At 45.0% G+C, this 20,287-nt stretch overlaps 1 protein-coding gene across 1 annotated transcript in view; it reads right to left on the reverse strand.

Annotated features, from left to right (window-relative positions):
• Positions 1–4,881: 4,881 nt before the first annotated feature.
• Positions 4,882–20,287, reverse strand: part of Apt1 (Acyl-protein thioesterase 1) — a 44,399-nt gene continuing 28,993 nt past the window's right edge. Inside the window, exons 6-7 of the mRNA XM_070541315.1 lie at positions 18,539–18,703; positions 4,882–5,258 (exon numbers count right to left, since the gene is read on the reverse strand). Of these exons, the coding sequence (XP_070397416.1) occupies positions 5,208–5,258; positions 18,539–18,703 (216 nt within the window). The 3' untranslated portion in view covers positions 4,882–5,207. The remainder of the gene's footprint in view (positions 5,259–18,538; positions 18,704–20,287) is intronic.

Below are 20,287 nucleotides of genomic sequence, written 5' to 3' on the forward strand. Positions count from 1 at the left end.
ACCTTTGTACCCACGCGCAGCAGCCCAGAGGGGAAATATGACAACAGAAAGACAATTGTGTAAAGACAACGCTGTGCTGAAACAGGTGAATAAAAGATTTGCTACTCTTTGCTCGTGGCAGTGTGCATACAGGGGAGGATAGCAGGAGATCAGAAAGGCACCATTAGAAAACGTGCTTTGTATGGGGTCTCTTCAATAATAATAAAATAAATAAATAAAAGCGCTACTCTATAGATATGGCAACAGTTGGGGAGAAAGTGTAAACATTTTAATTCAAGGTATGGTGCAGCACGTTTCTGCTATTTCTGAAAAATAAGCTCGGTACAAGGTTTGTCTATTCGAGCAACTGACGCAGAGCATGCAGGCGCAAAGCTGCATTGAAGCACTGCAGAGTCGGGATGACAATATGCAAGCGACTGTCCAGCAGCCATGATGCGATGTGCTGTGTGAGGGAATATACTTCAGAAGGGCCGTCTGTTGGGCTAGCTTGTCTAACATTGTAAATTACACATACTGCGCAAGAAATACATACACAAAAACAAGACGTGAAAGACGTGGACGAACGCTCGTCCGCATCTGTCGTGTCTTCTTTGCGTGTATTTTTTGCACTGTATTTGGAATTTACACTGTGAGGGAATAACAGAGCTAATGCTCTCGCATGCTACGAACAAAGGCGCACAACGCCTCGAGCAAAGACAGCAAAGACGTATAGATGCTGTGTACTACGTAGACAATGAAGGTGGTGCATGCACAGAAACATTTCACATCACATCACCACAACAGGCCGTCAGCATCACCAACAAATATCGTCATATATATAAAACAAAAATACCGAAAGCTTTGCTTAATCGATTGCCACAGTGCATGGGATCTTCATATTTTTCAAGAAGTTTTAGGGGCCCCTGAATATCTTTTTCCAAATTTGAAAGTTTCAGAGGTGTACAAACCCTGCAATAATCATTGTAACATATAAAACATGTCACCAATTACACACCGATCACAGTAAAAATTGGAGATTGCATTGTCACCAATCATCTCCAAAGAATGAATTTGCTGCCAATTTTTATTCTTGGAGGCATAGACCTCCCTCCACAATGCTTCTGCATTTGTACGACATTGACGCGAGGGACAGAAGACCATGTCACATGCCCTTGACTCGCAGTTTCATGGCCAAAGAGACTTCCAAGCAGACTGGTACCCATTGTTGAGAGAATAAACTGTATACAAAAGAGCCCACGAGTGTAGGTAGCTCTTTCGCTGTGCAGTGGGTGGTTCCCTCAGTCCAGGTGTCCAGCGGCCTTAGCTGCACTTCTTGCTCAGTTGACCAGGTTACACTGGTCCATCGAGTCGGAGCTGGACAATGCTGCCTCCGATCGCCGTGCGGTGGTGTGCATTATGGGTGCGAGCTCTGGCGTGCTTGCACAACTCATACCATGTGGTAAAGTGTTGTGCATTGATCGCAGTGTGGGCATCTATAGGAACACAGCACTGTGTGTATGGCATGGTAGACTCAAGTGTGGATGTGTTTGCACTATATTACGGCTTCCTCTCGTGTCAGTGCATTATGAGGTGATGGAGGAGTTCTTTGTGAAAGGTGTCGCTGGATGTGTATGTAGATTAATGGTATCGGCTTGGGGTGGAACTGCTCGGTGTGTCCCTCTCACGGCTCCCGGTGTGAATGCGCTCTGGCGTAGGCGCATGCCTGCCGATTGCCGCCTAAAGACTCATGCTCCAGAGTCCACAGAATTTTTATGTATAATGTGAGCTGGTGTGCTTGACTCTGAATGCGATGTGCGGCCCAGGAAATTTCGGCCCTGGAAAAATTTCTGCACACATCCAAGAGTCCGTCAGAACTGTGACGCACTCCCAGTGCCCCCTCATCATGATGGCCAATGCTATCCCTAGTTCCTCTGCCTCTGCAGCGCTCACTCTGGAAACTGACTGCGCATTTATTTCGGTCCCATGATTGTCGACTACCCTAGCGACGATTGTGGTGCTGGCCACAAGGCTGAAGGATACACTTCACCCCAATGTCCTGTACGCATACGTACAAGACATTGGGGTGAAGTGTATTTTTCTGCCTCCCTTTTAGATAACTGTTAACTGTAATAATTGTATTCTGAAGTGTTTATTTGTGCTTGTAGACACGGCTATGGCTTTTTTTCCCCCTATCTGAATACCTTACGCATGTATGCTTTATATTCGTAATAAATACCATGAAAAATAAAATGAGTTGTGGCTTAATGGTGCTCCAACATCGGGCTGTTGCACCGAGGGGCCGAGGTTCAAATCGCGCTGTGGGACGCACTTCATTTTTTAAAAAGTGAATGCAAATTTACTCTGGGAGAACCTGACCAGCTACCGACTGACTGAGGCAGAACTATGCAATGGTAGGCAAAGAAAGATTCGTTTTAAAATGACTACTGTGCAGCGTTTGCAGGCATCAACTGACCGCAAGCCAAAATATAAGACAGTGGGAAGAAATCAAAGTGCTGTGCTGCAGCGATTGGCTGCATTGCATGGCATGTGATGGAGGCACCCCTTCCTCAGCCTGTCGAGATGCCATCGCACTACCATTCATTTCGTTTATCATAGCCGAAGTTAGTTCATGACAACCTTTGCTTGGCTTTGTGTTGTTCTGCACCAGCAGCAACACTAACTGTGCATGTAGAGTCAAAACACTGACACCTTCCACATGAGTAACCCAGAAACAAAGCGTTGTAGTTGAAGAAAAGTTTTTCTCAGTTTGAGGATCGAACCCAGGAGCAATGCCTTTCCAGGGCAGTCGCTCTACCATCCGAGTTAACCAGGAGGCTAGTAAATCGCAGCATCAGAGCGAATTACTCGACAACTCAAAGCACTGGGACACTGAATATGGCAAATCAGTTCTCCGCCAAAGGACACAAAGTGGAGGAAGTTTCATGAGCAGGGTGTCTACCAAGCTGACATTTCCAAATTCCCTGAGCTTTCCAGGTTTTCCTGCCTTTGCAAAATTCCCTGAGTGTTGAACCATGTTCTATGTCAAGACGGGCTGAAACCATGTCGCCCGACGCTGTCACTCTCTAGTAAAGCATATAAAAAACAAATGAAAAAAAAAACCCGACTTAATCCAGTTTGAATACTAAGGAATAGTGTTTATGTTATTCAAGAAGAGAATAGAAGGGAGGGGTTAGTAAAATGCACTGCAAATAAAATGTCTTCGAAAAAAATTACAAATGGAGTCCGACATTCTCAAAAACAAATAAAAAGGAGATGCATACAGAAGCAAATATTTTTGAATACGAGCTATTTCTATTAACTGATAGCAAGCTCAGTGGCATGAGGCCCGAACTTTGTCCCAATTGAGATTCTCTCTTAACAGCTTGTAAGTCAACCTCAACTGTCCTGATATACTTTCAGACCGTGCGCAACACCTCAGTGTTGTGTTTCATTGCTTTAAAGAGTTTGTTTCGGTTTGGATGAGGGACACCTGCATCTCGGCATCAGCCAACACTTTGTCTGTTGAGCTCAAGCTCCTTCAAAACAGCGGCAGTGCACTTCCTTTCCCTTTCATTCATCAATGCGTGGGTCCTTTTTGTTCTTGTACTCCTTCCGCCACTCATTCGCCCCACAGACCATTTGAAGCATCTTCTTGGTCAGTTGCACAGTCCACGTCTGATTTTTCGAACTCCCTAGGTGCCGCAAAAATGTCAAAAAAATCGGCCAGTTGGAAAAAATAAATGCATGTCATTTACTGCCCTTAAGGGCTCAATCCACCCCAGGCACATTCGAAAACGCTTTGAAGGCCTGTCGGTACGCGTATTAGGCGTATCAGTGCTTGTACTGTGACAGGAGATACCGGGTGCACGCATGTATAATTAAGGAATATGGGCTGTGTCCCGTGACAATAGCCCCCTCCCATGTTTGTTATGCTTCACCAAGTAACATTTATGTACAGAGGCGAAGCTGACTCGGGAACTGGCATTGTGCCAAGCACCGTGCTTTCCAAGCTTCTAAGCCAATCACGAGGACTACAAAGGTGGAGTCGGTGGCGTTGCTGAGAGCAGCGAATCCTTTCAATGGAAAACACGGCAACCAACGTCAAGAAGCTTAACAGTGAACGTAGAAGGAGTTAGGTCTAGCATTGCCGCAGTGGTGGCTACGGGTGCCAGCGGATCTGCATGCGAGAGCGCCGGTTCGAGGCGGCGAGGTAATCAAAACGGCAGCGGTGGTGGCTTTGATTAATGCCCTTTCGGACCTGCGGTCACGGCAAAAAGCGCCGGAAAATCGGTCGGCAAAGGGTTCTTGCGTCCGAAATTTCAGACGTTTTGATACATTGACTATATGGGGTGCTTGGTGGTGCCGCGAAGCTGTGCAAATTATCAGGCATTCGGAAAGTCAGTAATTAACTGTACGCTGGCCTGGCAATTCTTCCAGCTGACAGGGTGTCAAAGCCGATTCATTACGATTCCTGTCTGTTACTCGAACCAGCATTACCGCGACTTCTGACCCTTTCAATAAAATTACAGGTAATTTTCCCTGATAGAGGCACCAATTCCCTGAGTTTTCTCTGAGTTTTTCCAGAATACTCAAAATCCCCGAGAACTCCCAGTTTTTCCGGTTGGTACACACCCTGATGAGGGAAAAATTGTCATTGAGCCGACTGTAGCAGAAAGCTACAAAGCACACCCACATGGGCTTGATTGGTCTGAAGAGGATACTCTGCATTTATTTGTGTGCGACTGCAGATGTCTGCGATGGAGATGTCTCTTCAGGAGTGGCTGGTGAACCCTCAGATGCCATGCGGACAGTGGGTGTGCACCTGCTGGTAGGTTGGTTGGCGAGACTCCAGCAGCACAGGGCTGTGGCACATTTGCTCATCATGACATGATTCAAAGCATATGAAACATCACCCAGAAGGCCATCACAACGCCTCTTTCTTTTTTATTCTTCCTCTCACCAAGCCTATCTGGCAAAAAACTAGGTGCAGTGTACGCTTGAAAGCGCCGTCTATACTTTTTTTCTTTTTTCTCAAAGCACTCGTACCGGAAGAGAGAGAGAGAGCTTGGAATGAACAGAACTTATAAACAGGAAAAAAAGAAAAAAGGAAGAGAACTGTGCTCAGACACAAGGCAGATGTTGCGATGCAAGCCGGAAGCACTTCTCTTTGCAAACTCTGCCGTGCAGACACAGGTCTTCCTCACTCAGTGCTTTCAGACTTGGACCTACTAGATGGGCGGCAGCCTTGACTGTAAGTAAGCAGCAACGTCTTGCGTCTCCTGCAGCAAAGGGAAATGGAAGAGATGTAAGAAAACATGTTTTAGGGAAATGCGTACATGTGGACTGATACCTGTGCCACACAGGCTCAGAAAATGACATTAAAAGGACTGATAAGCAGTTTTCATGGTAACCATTTGTTTTAGTACAATGGAAAGCTTACCAGTCAGAGTTTCTAATCATGAAGTGGTAACGTGGAATACGCCGTGGAACATTTTATCAGAATTTTTTTTATCTGCAGTGAGGATGTAGTCTTTCATTGGAAGCATGCTGAAAACAGTGATAGATTAGCGCGATGGCGATTATACGCCGGCATTGGTGGGAGGAAGACAAGTGCAGCCATAGTTGTGAGAAAGTATTAGTTTGTTTACCAAGCCAATGTACCTGTGATTCACACTTTTCAATGTGTTAAATAATTTTTGCAATAATAGCTATGTCTTTGCGTGGTTCCTGTCCAATTGCTTTGGTCGTTAACCAGTCAAGAGTGTTTTATAGCCACACCAAGTTCAGTTTCCGAAAGCAAAACAACGCTTATACATGTGATAAACAGTTTAGCATGCATCCGTAACCACACATGTGCTAATACAGTGGAACCCCATTCATACGTTTTTCACCGGACCGCGAAAAAAAAAAAAAAAAAACGTAACAGCCGGGAAAATGCAACAGTGAGGAAAGGTCCGAAAATTAATGAAAACAGTGCAACTTTGCCTTGAAACAATTTATTTCGACATCAAGTGAGCTTAGGTCTTAAAAAAAATCGAGAATGGTCAATTGCCGTTTTTTCCGCTCGCTGGAAAACACCACGCGTTTCTCGATGGCCTGGAAAGCCGCATTGCTGTCAGCGTCGCTTTGAGGTGCGACGTACCTGCGAAGGAGGTCCAGAGCCGCGATGGCTTCTCCAAAGCTCGGGTCCGCCAACTCCCCGGAATCATGCGGCTCGTGCTCCTCGTCGTCACCACAGTCTGAGGCTTCACTTGCGACCGAGTCTGCAACGATCTCGGCGATACTCCGACACTCGGACGTCACGACAGCAGCATCCATGGCGACGTAGTCGTCATACGTGACTCCCGTGGCACCCAGCGCATTCAAAGCTTCACTCAGCTCTTGATCATGAGAGGCTGCTTCCGTCTCTTCAGCTTCCGTGGCAGTTTCCTCTCCGCCGTCCATGCGAAAGCCACACCGCGGGAAGCAGTGCTGTGCAGTTGACGCGCTCACTGCAGTCCACGCTGAAGCGACGTAGTGCATAGCGTCCAGTATTGAAATGATCGTAGGCTGCTGTCCGCGATCAATACGCGCCGGACAGCGCTTTACGATGGACTTCCTGTACGAGTGCTTTAAGTTCTTTATGATGCCGGCATCCAACGGCTGCAAGTAGAAAAAAAAACAAGCTTAACGTTCCGAAGAAACGACGGGTCTTTCGGGTGGGCAGCACAATTGTCCAGAAAAAGGACAACACTCCTGCACTGGGAGCCCATCTTATTGTCGAAGTAACGAAGAAATTCTTTGAACGAAGAACCCGTCATCCATGCACGACTGTTGCTTCTATAGTGACATGGCAGCAGGCGAATGTTCTTTAAGCACCGTGGGTTTCGGTATTTTCCGATTACCCATGGCTTCAGCTTGTCCGAGCCATCCATGTTGCAGCAAAGGAGCACCGTCAATCTTTCTTTGCTGCATTTGCCTCTGGGCATGCTTCGCCCTTCAGGCTTAACGACTTGGATGGCTGCACCTGAAAGAAAAGCCCCGTTTCGTCGGCATTGTATATGTCACGAGGCTCATACCCCTCAATTATGGCAGATAGTGTGGCCTTCCAATCGTCGACTGTTTCCAAGTTTACACTTGCTGCTCCCCCGGATACCGTCTTATACGCGATGCCGTGCCTCTTCCGGAAACGGTCGATTCAGCCATTTGACGCCGCAAAGTCACTGATGCCCATCCGGTCGGCTATTTCCATCGGCTTCTCGCGCAAAATGCTGCCGTCGAAGTTAACACCGGCAGCGCGAGCTTGTTTAAACCAAGTAAGAAGTGACTCGTCGAGGTTTCCATACTTGGCGCCACGAGCCTGCTTAGCTTGCGGGCCGAAGAGCGCTGCATTCCCTTGTATCTCGGCACGCTTCGAAACGATGCTGTTAAGCGTCGAGGGTGGCAGACCAAGATCCTTGGCGATGTCGACTCTTTTCCGCGCTGGCTGCCTGTCGACTGCGTTGAGAACATCCAGCTTTTCCTCGAGGGAAAGCGCCTTGCGCTTGCGCGACGCCATCAAAGGACGACAAATCGCTCGCGGTGTAAGCGAGGCCCGACGAGGCGTAGGCAGCATAGGTGTTGACGGGAGGGCACGGACGACTCGGATGGGTTGAACCGCACAAACAAGGAAGACTGGATTAGCGAGGCCTGACGAAGCGTAGGCAGCGTAGCTGTTGACGGAAGGACACGGACGACTCGGATGGGTTGAACCACATAAACAAGAAAGACTGGATTGCTGCGGGCCCGCGGGTTTTACTCGCTTCGGCTGACGAGGCAGTGGCCATCTAGTGGCAATCTCTCCAACTCGCGTGCGGCTTTTTATGGCCTCTGAGATTACCCACGCGCGTGCAAGAGGGTGATCTCGGAGGCCATAGTCTTGTAGCCAATTCCGTAGCCAAGCCTGGCCAAGACTCGTCAAAATGGCGGTTGGCGCGCGTTGCCCGCCCGGATTCGGGGTGCCAGGTTGCGACGTAACATGCGGGAACGTTTTCACAGTTGGGATCCTATGGGAGCTATATCCTATACATTACCATATCATAATCACCCGCCACCTACCTTTCCCTGTATTTCCCACTTCCCCATTCCCCATTGAGGAGTAGCAGGCTAGAGACACGCTCTCCAGGCCGACCTCTCCTCCTTTCTCTCCATTAAAGTCTACTCTACTCTCCTATGGGAGCTATGCCGGGACCGGACGAAAACGACGTAACAGCCGGGAAAACGCAGCACCGAGGAACGTAACAGCGGGGTTCTACTGTATTGTAGTAATGGCAGCCATTTACGGCACAACAAACCGATGGCATTTTGTACCTCACAGGGAGACCACACAACTCTGGCTACTTACCAACAAATTGTGCGCGTACAACAGCATGTGTGCCGCCATACATAACGAGTGGACATGCATGCTGCTCATTAGCATGCGCTTTCTTTACGTCGTAATACGCACAGAATAAAGTGCAAGTGTCTAATAATATAGAAACAGTAATTTTGAGCGATAAGCATGCTGTACTTAATAATAGCCGACTCACATAGAGTAACTACATATACTAGTACATTCGTAACACCAAGATTTCACCGCTAAGCCGCGACATTTACTGGTTTTTGAGACTTCGGCCAATTTAATACTATAACTTCTACTTAAATTGCGAACAGCATACTGGAGTCTTATGACTATAAATCATGGTCATTTCATTTCCATCAACGTCTCACAACACATTCTGGCCAGTTGTCAGTCCCTCTAACTTGGACAAAGCAGGCCCCTACGCCAATTTTTTGGCAGAGCTGCCACGCGATGATGACAGCAGCTTTTAAAATGAGCAATTTAGGGGCAGTAATTAGAATACAAAAAGGCGTTTCTAAGCTTAATGCACCTTTATTAACAGTGAAATATAACAATAAGCATACAATGGTGCTGTTCACTTGAGTTTGTTGCTGTCTTTTCCAACATTGCAACCAACCTTAGCAACATCTGCCATTGCATTTCAAATCCGAAGCCTAAAATCAAAATGGTGCTTGCCCAGTCAAAGCTGTCGTCTAGGGACCATAGCCGTTGCAATGCTGACCCAAGGAAGTTAGCTGAGTACAAGTCCTGACAAAAGCAATGTGGCTGACCGTAAATTAATTTTTTTTTTACATGACAGCAGCCGGTTGAAATATTTCAGTGCTACTGCAGTGCACAAGCTATGGCAATGAGAGTATGAATTTATCAGTTGAATGAGTTCTGGTGAATGCTTTATGCAACGAATGACATTAAAGTGAATGGCAATAGGTTTGTTCGTGAGGCATCACGCAAATGACGTTAAAACTTAAGGAATTAGCAAGTTCATGTCATTTTCTGTGCCTGCGTGGCACAGATATGAGGCTGTTCAAATCAACGTCTAGGAACACAGCTTCTTCTATGCGACAGTCTCTGTATTGGAACACGGACACACCCAAGCATCATTTGCGACCTGGCAAGCCGATTTTCCAGATCTAGGTAAACAGGAAAGCTAATGTGAATAATAATTAAAGAATCCTGGCAGAAACCATCTAGGGATGACTGTCAACATTAATGCGATTAGCAATTACCACTGAAGCAATGTAGCAATGCACCGTATTGCCACTGCTTAAATGAATCATGGTGTGTGTACTGCAGCTGGCCTTCTCTCTCGCTGGCTGGATGGATAGATGCACGCTACGAGCGCCCCCTTTGAAACGGGCCAGTGGGTTGCACCATCAAGCTTATTTTTCTTCTTCTCCTTTTCTTTTTCTTTTTTGTTATACAAAAAGAATTTCCAGCATCACACTTTCTGAACCACTATTGCAAATTTAGTTTTTTTTTCGCCTCCGTTGTTTGTCGTCTCCCTGCTTTTCTGCCACCAAACGTCCAATTGGCTCTTACTAATCTCTACTGTGGACATGTTTACTTGCCCCTGTTATCCCTGAACCCAAGGGCTTCAAGGAGGCCAGAGGAGCCTAAACTGACAGCAGCGTACACATCTTCACATTCTAATAAAACACATTCTATTGTTTCCCTAGCTTTACAGGAACATGTTTCTTCTTCCTTGGTGCACCTTGTTTTATAACTACACATTCTAAGGCATCCTGATGTCGCTTTGGAAAAATTCTCTGACATGCTGCGCCATCTAGTGGCACCACAAATTCCACACGCGGCGCATATCTGAATGACAATGTAGACAACGTTGTCTGAATATATATGGCAAGTGTTCGATTCAGTCCAGCATCTGAGAAATCTTTAAAAAGATTCTTTCTGGCAGTGAAGAATGGCACATACCCATGACATAAATTGGCGTCAATGAGTTTTTTTTTAAATCAATCAATTAAATCAACACTTTATTCTGTCCACCTTTGCCGTGAAAAATTTTATCGCCTGGAAAACAGAACCCACTCCATCGCCTGCTCTCAAATACTGAAGATCTCTTCTCCCATTCTCCTTCTCTTTTCAGGTCCACATTTTGTGCTTTAGCAAACAGCGTAAGCTGCGTCAGCAAACTAACTTGCGCTTGACGGCGGTCCTTTACAGTGCAGCAGAAGCCGAAGATTATTGGCATTGTCGAATAAGCGGGGAACAGAGCTGTTGGTCAAAGATACAATGCAGACAAGTTGTACACCTGCAAACAGAGACCGTTGCAAAATTTCTAGCACTTTGGTTGGCAGTTATTTCTGCAGGTTGTGTGTGCGCTTCTTTTCTTTTTGTTTTCCTGTCCAAAGCATTGTAACTGGGGGCCTCAGTGATATGTGGCGGTTGGCTATATGTAGAAAAATCAGGCACTGTTCAACTCCTGTAGTTGAAAGGATGTCACACATCCACTGTGACGGCTGAGTGTGTCATTGGCTAACACTCCCACGGCTACATCTAGTACAAGTATAGAAATACAGCTAATCCTTGATACAGTTGAACCTCGTAATAAAGTAATTGGCGGGAACATGAAAGAATTCAGTTTCGTAAGAATTTTGTCGTTGAGGAATGAGACAGCACAGAAAGGTAATGCATCACAGAATGAAACTTTGCTGTCAAAATTCTGTTTGGCTACTTTGGCAAGCTGTGCTCAAGGATACACAGCTATATTGCCGACAGTACAAAGTGCACCACATGCATCCATCAGCAGTGGCAGCACTGCCGTGGAGCAGTATTCTTGGTCCATTGCTTTCAGAGACACGATCACTTTTGCGAGATTTTGCACAGCTCAGCACCAAATGCAGAGCAAGAGCGCTCCACGGATGCAGTAGCATTTTTCCAGTGTAAGCTGCTGCCCGTAGGCGCCGATGCGTCCGGTGACGAGAGCAGAAGTGATCGTATCTTGTATACCTGAAGGCAATCGATCGAGATTACAGCGCCTTCACGCAAATCTACATCTGGCACCGCGTCCGCACGCGATGCCTGCCGGGTAGCGTCAAAACCAGTGTTCTTGAAGCAAGGGATGTGTACTCCTGGACGATTGCTCAATCACGGCCCAATGTGTGGCACTCCATGCTGTGGGCACCACCTCAAGCACCACAAACAATTCTGTCGGTCGGACGTATATTTCCTTGTTTTTGCTGCATTACGCACTGCCCTAGCGGTGTGAGAATCGTTGCCATGTGTTGATAGCAACTTGTGCGCCGCTTCAAACAGGCGATCAACAAACAAGCGCTAAACATCGTTCTTCTGCCTTTTATAGGTGGGTGCAGGTTCATAGCGTTATAAACTGTACCTCACTGCACGCCGCAAATCCCAAGCCCAGTGCCTATGATTATATGTGTACAGTATGGGTGTTGACATTGTCACATATCGAGCGCGGATAGGTAGCCATAGCCAACGACTACAGTGTAGCTGCAGTGAAGGGCTTCGTTTTCATGCCGCTGCCGGTTTCTTTGCTACATGGTGCCCGTGAGGGCGACTGATCGTTCTTATGTTTTCTGCGGCTCACCTCCTAATCTGCTGCGGTGACATTGAAGTCAATCCCTCTGACAAGATAGACAAGGTTCTTGATGCGCTAAAGGATGCCGAGTCTGTGCGTGAAAAATTTCAGAAGGAAATTAGCAGTAAGATGAAGGACATTTTATCAGGTATAACTGACCTTAAGAAACGCCTTTCGAAAGTGGAAGCTTCGCTTGACGATTCTTTGGGAAATGCCACAGCGTTATCCGAAGTCAAAAAAAGGTGTCGATGACATCAAAAGCGATCTTTCATCCTTTTCTGATAAGCGGGATTCTGAACCTAACATAGTCGAAATGGTTGATGACATCAACAATCGGATGCGCAGAAAAAATTTGATATTCAAAGGCTTGCCCGAGGCAGAGAAAGAAGGCTACGAGGCTTCTCAAGTTGTCATTGAAAGCTTCTGCAGAGATCACCTTGGCCTCGAGATAACGGATATTGAACGTGCACATCGCATTGGATCTCACAGGCAAGGGCAGCACCGGTCAATAATAGTGAAGTTTCTGCACTATAAGACAAAGTGCAGCATTCTGGCTAATTCGTTCAAGCTAAAAAATTTGAAATTAAACGTTTGGATCGATGAGGACTTTTCACCTCGAATACAATTCGTGCGCAAACAGCTTCGCGACTTTGCTCGAGCGAATTGTCAACCCGATGAAAGGTTCAAGCTATCTTTCGATAAACTAAAGATAGGTAGGAGATTATATCGGTACCAGCATTCCGAGGGCAGGGTCATGGAATGTGTCCAGCGAAATGCAAACCCATGACGCAGTCGCCACGTTCAGAAAGACAGTGGGACACCTACATTCTCTATAATCTCCGCCAACTTTCGTAGCATCCTTAACAAACAAGATAAGCTTACTTCCCTGATTCACGCTTGTAATGCAGATGTTATAATTGGAACGGAAACGTGGTTAACTCCTGAAGTTAGCAATTCTGAGTTACAAATTTCAAATTCATTCACTGTTTTTCGGAAAGACCGTGTGGATAGAAAAGGAGGCGGTGTCGTAATAGCCATCAGAAAGCATATAAAGGTAAAATACATACCTACTGACAGCATTCTTGAAACAATTTGGGTTGCATGCTATTTACCAGCTGTAACTTTGGTTATTGGAGCATGCTATAGGCCACCTGACTTTCTACAAGATTTTTCTGAGGAACTGCAATCTGTATTAGGCTCCATCCAATCCGAATACAATAACTCTCCTATAATTTTGGCCAGCGATTTTAACTTTCCAAGCATAGAGTGGTCTACTTTAACATTCCCTAGCACGCGCCAGACACGCGATTGTGCAGATTTTGTTGACCTTTTAGAGTGCTCTACTTTAACATTCCCTAGCACGCGCCAGACACGCGATTGTGCAGATTTTGTTGACCTTTTAGAATATTTTCAGTTGTCTCAACTTGTCGAAATCCCTATGCGGAACAATGCTATTCTTGATCTGCTGCTAACAACACACCCCGAACGTGTTACCGTGGATGTACTAGAGTATATCAGTGACCATCGTGTCATACATTGTACCTTTAAAACGCAGACCGTGAAGAAACCGTGACAAAAAAAGAAGATTTATGACTATTCTAAAGCAGATCCTGAAAGCTTTAACTCTGAGCTTTTTGAATCTTACTTGTCATTCTTGCAAACGTATGAAAACTGTTCGCTGCAAGATAACTGGATTCGTTTTCGTAACGAGTTGTTAAGATTCCGGGAGAAATACATTCCAAAAAAAAATGGATCTATGAAACAGCAGACAAGCCATGGTTTACTCGGGAGATTAAGCGATATCTGAATAAAAAGAAACGTTTGTTTCGAAAGGCAAGAAGCGCACAGTCTGTTGAAGCTAAGTCAGAATATTTATCTTTTTCTAAAGAATGGGCATTACATATTGAGGCTGCCAAATATAAGTTTTTCAACCAGAATATTTCGCAATTTCTAAAAACAGATCCAAAAAAATTTTGGAGAGTCACTTTTCCCGCACCTACAAAAGAGTTTCCTGTTTTTGACACTGAGTCTGGTGCTGCAATTGATGTCATGGATGTTGCTGAACGGTTTAATTTATTCTTTTGTAGTGTATTTAGTGACGCAAAGCCCCTAGATAAGTCAACACATTTTGCAGATAGTTCTCCATTTATGGAATGTATAACTGTGACAAGTGACGGAATTGTGAAAGCTATTGAGCGTTTACCATCGTTTTCTAGTCCAGGTCCTGATGGTATTTGTACTAAGCTACTAAAAATGACAAAGCACTATTCTGCTCTTATACTTACACTATTGTTCCAACAGTCTCTCGACACCGCTGAAATTCCAGACGACTGGAAATTGGCATATGTCATACCAATATATAAAACCGGCGACAAAAACAAGGTAACAAACTATAGGCCTATATCCCTTACGCCTGTTGTATGCAAACTATTTGAACACGTATTATCTTCTCAAATCATGCAGTACATGGCTAGCAACCACATTCTATTTGGAAACCAGCATGGTTTTCAACGAGGCCGGTCATGTGAATCCCAGCTTCTTGAACTAACTACAGACATTCACTTTAACCTTCACGAACTTACACAAACTGATGCCATAGTTATAGATTTTGCTAAAGCCTTTGACCGTGTGGCTCATAACCGCCTCATATATAAAATGAAACTGATTAATGTTGACGAAAAAGTAACAAACTGGGTTAAAGAATACTTAAGTAACAGATGACAGGCTGTCGTAATCAATAATGCCCGTTCTTCATTTCAGCCTGTTCTGTCCGGTGTGCCTCAAGGTTCCGTTTTGGGACCCACTCTATTTTTAATTTATATAAATGATATTCATCAGGGTATAGACTCAGAAATACGGTTACATGCCGACGATTGCGTTCTGTATCGGCCATTAAAATGTAAGGGTGATTGTGATAAGTTACAAAATGACTTGAACAGGATTGAAAGATTGTGCTCAGACTGGCAAATGAGCGTAAATACCTCGAGAACTAAACTTATGAGATTTACTACTTGCAGTGAAATTACGAAACACACATACTTTCTTAATGGTGAGGCTCTGGAAACTACAGAATCATTTAAATATCTAGGTGTTCATCTTTCTCCGACTTTCTCTTGGCATAATCACGTGGGTTCTATTGTTTCTGCTGCATGCAAATCTCTTGGCTTCATTCATCGAACGCTTCGTCAGGCTAATAGTGATACTAAGCTTCTTGCATATACCACCGTACTTCGTTCAAAGATTGAGTATGCCTCATTTATATGGAACCTGCACCAAACGCATCTTATTAACAAATTAGACTCTTTTCAGAACAAGGCAGCGCAATTTATTACAGGTAACTATTCACAACATTCAAGTATCACCAAAATAAAACATCACCTAGGACTCATCCCATTGCAGACTAGAAGAAAGATATCTTGGCTAACTTTCTTCCATCAGCTTTTTCATAACCCAAATATATTCTCTCAGGCACACATCTTACCAGCCAAAAGAAAATTCTCACGAATTGATCACGAATTTAAGGTCGAACAACCATTTGCACGTACTAAACTATTGCAGTTTTCGTGTCTGCACTTAGCCATTTCGGAATGGAATAGTCTCCCAAGTAATATAGCTGAAATAACTGACCATATTATATTCAAACAAGCACTTAATGAAACATTCGTGAATTAATAACATTATCATTTCTTCCTGCCTTTCTGCAGATGTCATATTATTGTTTGTATAATTTAATAATTATTGTCATATGATGTTGTCGAATTAGGAGTGATGTAACGGTTGTATAGCATGTACTACTTCATATAAGGATATTCGACTTACAATGTATAATGTACATCATTGTATATTGTATATCAATTTTTCTCCCCCCCCCCCCCTATGTAATGCCCAAGCTGGGCCTTTAGGGTAAATAAATGAAAAAAAAAAGATGGTGGCTATGACATGTTTACAGCATGTGCTATCGCTTCCGGTACTAGGTTGTTATCGTAAACAAAAATGGCGGCACCCATGCCAAGTGTAAAGTGGTGGCATTTTACGGAATTTCAGTGCAAAGCAATCGCATCTGTGTACATTTTGGAGCCTGCTAGCCTTGCGCAAGTAGTAAATGCAGGGTTACGTTTCAGCAAATTTTGTTGATGCAGGATTCTGGTACGGCGACATTTCATTATCGAGAGGTACGAAATGCAGTGAATATTATCGGGGTTCGCCGAGGATACAAAGAATTGTCGCGAAAATCTTGGTTGTCGCTATAACTTCACTGTTGCAGGATTTTGTTATCATGGGTTTCAACTGTATAACAGTCCGTAAAATCGGTACTTTACTTCGTTGCATAAAATTTCACCACACTAAAGTTCGACCTTTTATGCAACCAAGTACATAGCCGACAGACTTTTTCTTACACTGAAGGGGATGAAGTTTTTTTGAACAAGAAGTTATGAAAAATTAAAATACTGCATTTACTCACGTAAGGAATCCACTCGCATAATGAACCCACCCCTCACTTTTGTCTTGCGAAAATACTTTTTTAGTGAGTGAATTAGTGTGTGTGTGGGGAGGGGGGGGAGGAGGAGGGGCACCCCACTTCTAAAGTTGGTGTGCAATATCTATTCACTTATTTTCGGTACGATTGCTGGTGCCATTGACTATAGCAAAAATGTAAAATCATGCTGTTATACCTCAAACAATGACACAAAAAGTCTAAATAGCAATAACGTAAAATCATGCTCTTATACCTCAAACAATGATGCAAAAAGTCTAAATACAGTTTAAGAACCATGCTAAATAGTCACCATCGATGTGAATGCAAACAACACGGGTCACACCTTAAAAATCACACCTTTCTGTGGCGGAGCACCATCTGTCGAATGCAAAACAAAAGAACCTTTGCTTATAACGCCATGCATGTGCAGCAATGTGCCAACAAAGCAACAAACAAAGTAAATTCGCCGCCAATCCATCGCTGCTCCTGTTTGTGCTTTGCGGAACTTTCTTAGGCACCTGTTGCATAAGCTACGATGGGCGAGTACGCAACTTATACGGCCGGGTTTAAACTCAAGGTCGTGATTATGTGTAGAAGCATGGGAACTGTGTGGCTGGATGACATTTCAGCATTTATCTGGTCTGCACACACTCGTGGCGAAAACAAGAGGATGAGCTTCATGCTACAAAAAAGAATCGACACCTATTTAGAGGGCCAAAACAAAGCAAGTTTCCTCTTATAAAGAATAGTTTCTGAGCAGGCAGGTCATGAGGCTCCGGAGTATTGGCTGTGCAGTGTCCCATGAGCTGATTCAGAACCACGCACAGGCCACAGCCAGAAATCACGGCATTCCTGCTTGTGATTTTAAATCCGGCAGTGGCCGGACAATGAGATTGAGCGGTGCCTTAGAAGGTGCACGACGTTATGCCAACAATTGCCGGCGGACTGTGAAATCAAAACACAAGACTTCCATCAGTTTGTCATTCGTACACGGCAGGAAAAGCAGTTCCTTCTCTCACAGATTGGGAACACCGATCAGACTGCTCTGAATTTCGACATGCTGCCAAGCAGTATGGTGAAACTGAAAGGTACGAAAAGCATGCATGTGAAGACAACAGGCGCCAAAAAAGAACGGTGCACGATGATGTTGGCAGTGACAGCTGATGGCAGGAAGCTGCCGCTGTCCGTCGTTTTCCAGAGGAAGGTGATTCCCAAGGACTTTATTCCTGCTGGCATCCAGCTTCATGCTCAGGAGGAGAGCTGTATGTTGGCAGAGCTGATGGTGAACTGGTTGAAGACAGTTTGGGGACAGCATCCGGCAGCTCTTCTTCTGCCATCACTGCTCACTGTCGACAGTTTCCGCAGCTATCTGGAGGAGCGTGTCCGGCGCCGAACGAAAGAAATGCGTACAGACATCACTGTGTTCCTTGGTGGCCTGACGTCTGTGCTGCAGCCTCTTGATGTGTCAATAAATAAAGCTTTCAAAGACAATGTGCGGTGGCCGTGCACGCAGCGGATGGCTGAGGGAAACCACGACCTTATTCCAGCAGGTAAAACGAGGAGGCCATCCATCGACATGCTCTGCGGATGGATTCTGGGGGCGTAGAGCATAATTACGAGCGATACGATCATCTGCAGCTTAAAGAAAACTGGAATTTCAAACCGCCTGGACAGCACAGAAGATGATGCACTGTGGGCCGACAACGATGAAGAAGTAGCAAGCGACGTCAATGAGGAGAGTGAAGACTGCTTTAGTTGCAAGTAGGAGCACCAACAAATAATTGGCTAGTGACACAAATAACATCGTGGTATGAAATTTCAATTCTTATAAATCTGTCGTAACATTGTTTTTCTCCCACGTAATGTCCCCCCCCCCCCCCGCTATTGATGTTAACTTTTCCGAAAAAAAAAAAAGGTGCGTTCATTATGTGAGTAACTATGGTACTTTGTGTTACTTACAATTTCATTATATTGATGTTTAACTGTATTTCACTCGCACTTTGTTTAAGGCTATAATGCTATAACCTATCTGCATCATTACATACACCTGTTAACACTGACCTCCGTTGTTTGATTAATTTCATATATTGCTTTTCTAAAGTCGATAACTTCAGTAAAAGAAAATTTGCTGTGAGGTGTTGACTGGAATGAGGGTGTCACTCACCTCCTCGCACGAGGAGTGACCCATCCCTTTGTACTGCCGGAAGGTGACGTCCCTGGCGAATGTCTTAAGGAGGTCGGCTGTCATCTGGCCCCAGCGCATGGGCACCAGGTCATCACAATCTCCATGGCACATCATGATTGGCGTGTCGTGGTTGCCAACCGCTGCCTGCGGCAAGAGAGCATGAAAGACGGTTCAATGAAAAGGCGTCCGTGTGAAAACCAAAATGTTTTTATCTTTTAAAGGGGTGCACTGACACAATGTCTTCATCGCTTTATTTCTCTGTGTTAAGAAGCTCTTGGACCTCTAAACACAGGAAAAAATACTAGCAAGCCTCAGAGCACCCTAAACAATTAAATATAATAGCTTTTCTACACCAGTTTTGGTTTCATTGCTGCTGTGTCATGATATCATAATGAAGGGGGTAGTCACGTGGAAGCACAACATAGCGAAATTTTAACACTGGCTCCAGTTTGCTTGGTCGCTTCCTATGCTGCTACTCGTTTCGATGTGGGAAGAAAGACATTTATAAAGAGGCTGCACAAGCGATTGAACGAGAAACATTGGGCATAACAATAACCCTTTCAAAGTCGAATTTTTTTGGAGGTGATGCACCCCCCGCATCGTTTTTTCTTCTTCAGATATTATAACACGAACACAACAATTTCAGTCATGCAGAGAGAAACGAAAATGACATGTTTAATGGCAATGCACTCTTAGCATGGTTCATACATTCCTATCTTCGTTTTACAACTCCTACCTAATTTCTTTCTGACATGCACGCTTCTGTGATGGTGCTGCCGTGTCAGGGTTAAAAAAATCTGTTGTGTAAAAGAAAGCTTGCGCCCTTATGCATTCTGATTTTTGTGGGGTCTTCGAACATGAAAAAAAATTTTGAAGCCAGGCCCATTTAGGTAACATCATGGATGGCACAGAGAACATGTATCCACGATTGCTGCTAACAGGCACGTGGTGTGTGATCTGCATTTGCGAACAAACAAGTGCGATATGAAAACAGTAGTGCTTGCTCTTTTGCTACAAAGTGATCAGGGGATTATGCCTGGCCAGGAAAGGGCAGGTAATCGTCAGTCTATTACTGAGACTATCAGTTACAGAACAGGTGAAAAAGGAAGGGAATGAATGAATGAATGAATGTATAAAACTTTATTTGAAACTGCTCTTTGCCCATGCGGTCTGCTGCTTTGGTACCATGTGATCATGTAACAGTAGCTCCTGGAGTGGGAGGTGTGGTGGCACCCGGGACGTGCCTTATGTGGTGCACAAGGAGTGGCCAAAAAAGCGGCTTGGTGATGTTCAGGGGGAGTGGCCCAGCTCTCCCACAGAAGGGAACAAACGAGTTTAAGGAAGAGGCGGAGAGACAGTAAGGTGAGGACTGTGCTGGGGCAAGCCCAGTAGGTGTGGAGAGTTGGGATAACCGCCGCACACCGGGCAAGCCGTGTGGCTGCGGTGATGTTCAATAATGTGTTGTGTGGCGTAATTTGCCAGCGTTAGAGTCTGAGTATGATGAATTAGGGAGGCATCATGGCGGCTGAAGGAGGGATTGGGGGCCGGAAGGGCACATGCAGATGAGCATAGTTTGCGGAGCCTAGCACGGCTTCGCTTGCGGTGTTCAGTGGGGTGCATTTTGGCATGACAGGCGTCAGGACATTGAATAGGAGTGCTCGGTATTTTAGGCTCACAAACGAGGGACTGAACACGCTCATTTCCCTTTATCCCCTTATGGCCCAGCGG

This window comes from Dermacentor albipictus, chromosome 6 (genome assembly GCF_038994185.2).
Source record: "Dermacentor albipictus isolate Rhodes 1998 colony chromosome 6, USDA_Dalb.pri_finalv2, whole genome shotgun sequence".
Classification (NCBI taxonomy): Eukaryota; Metazoa; Arthropoda; class Arachnida; order Ixodida; family Ixodidae; genus Dermacentor; species Dermacentor albipictus.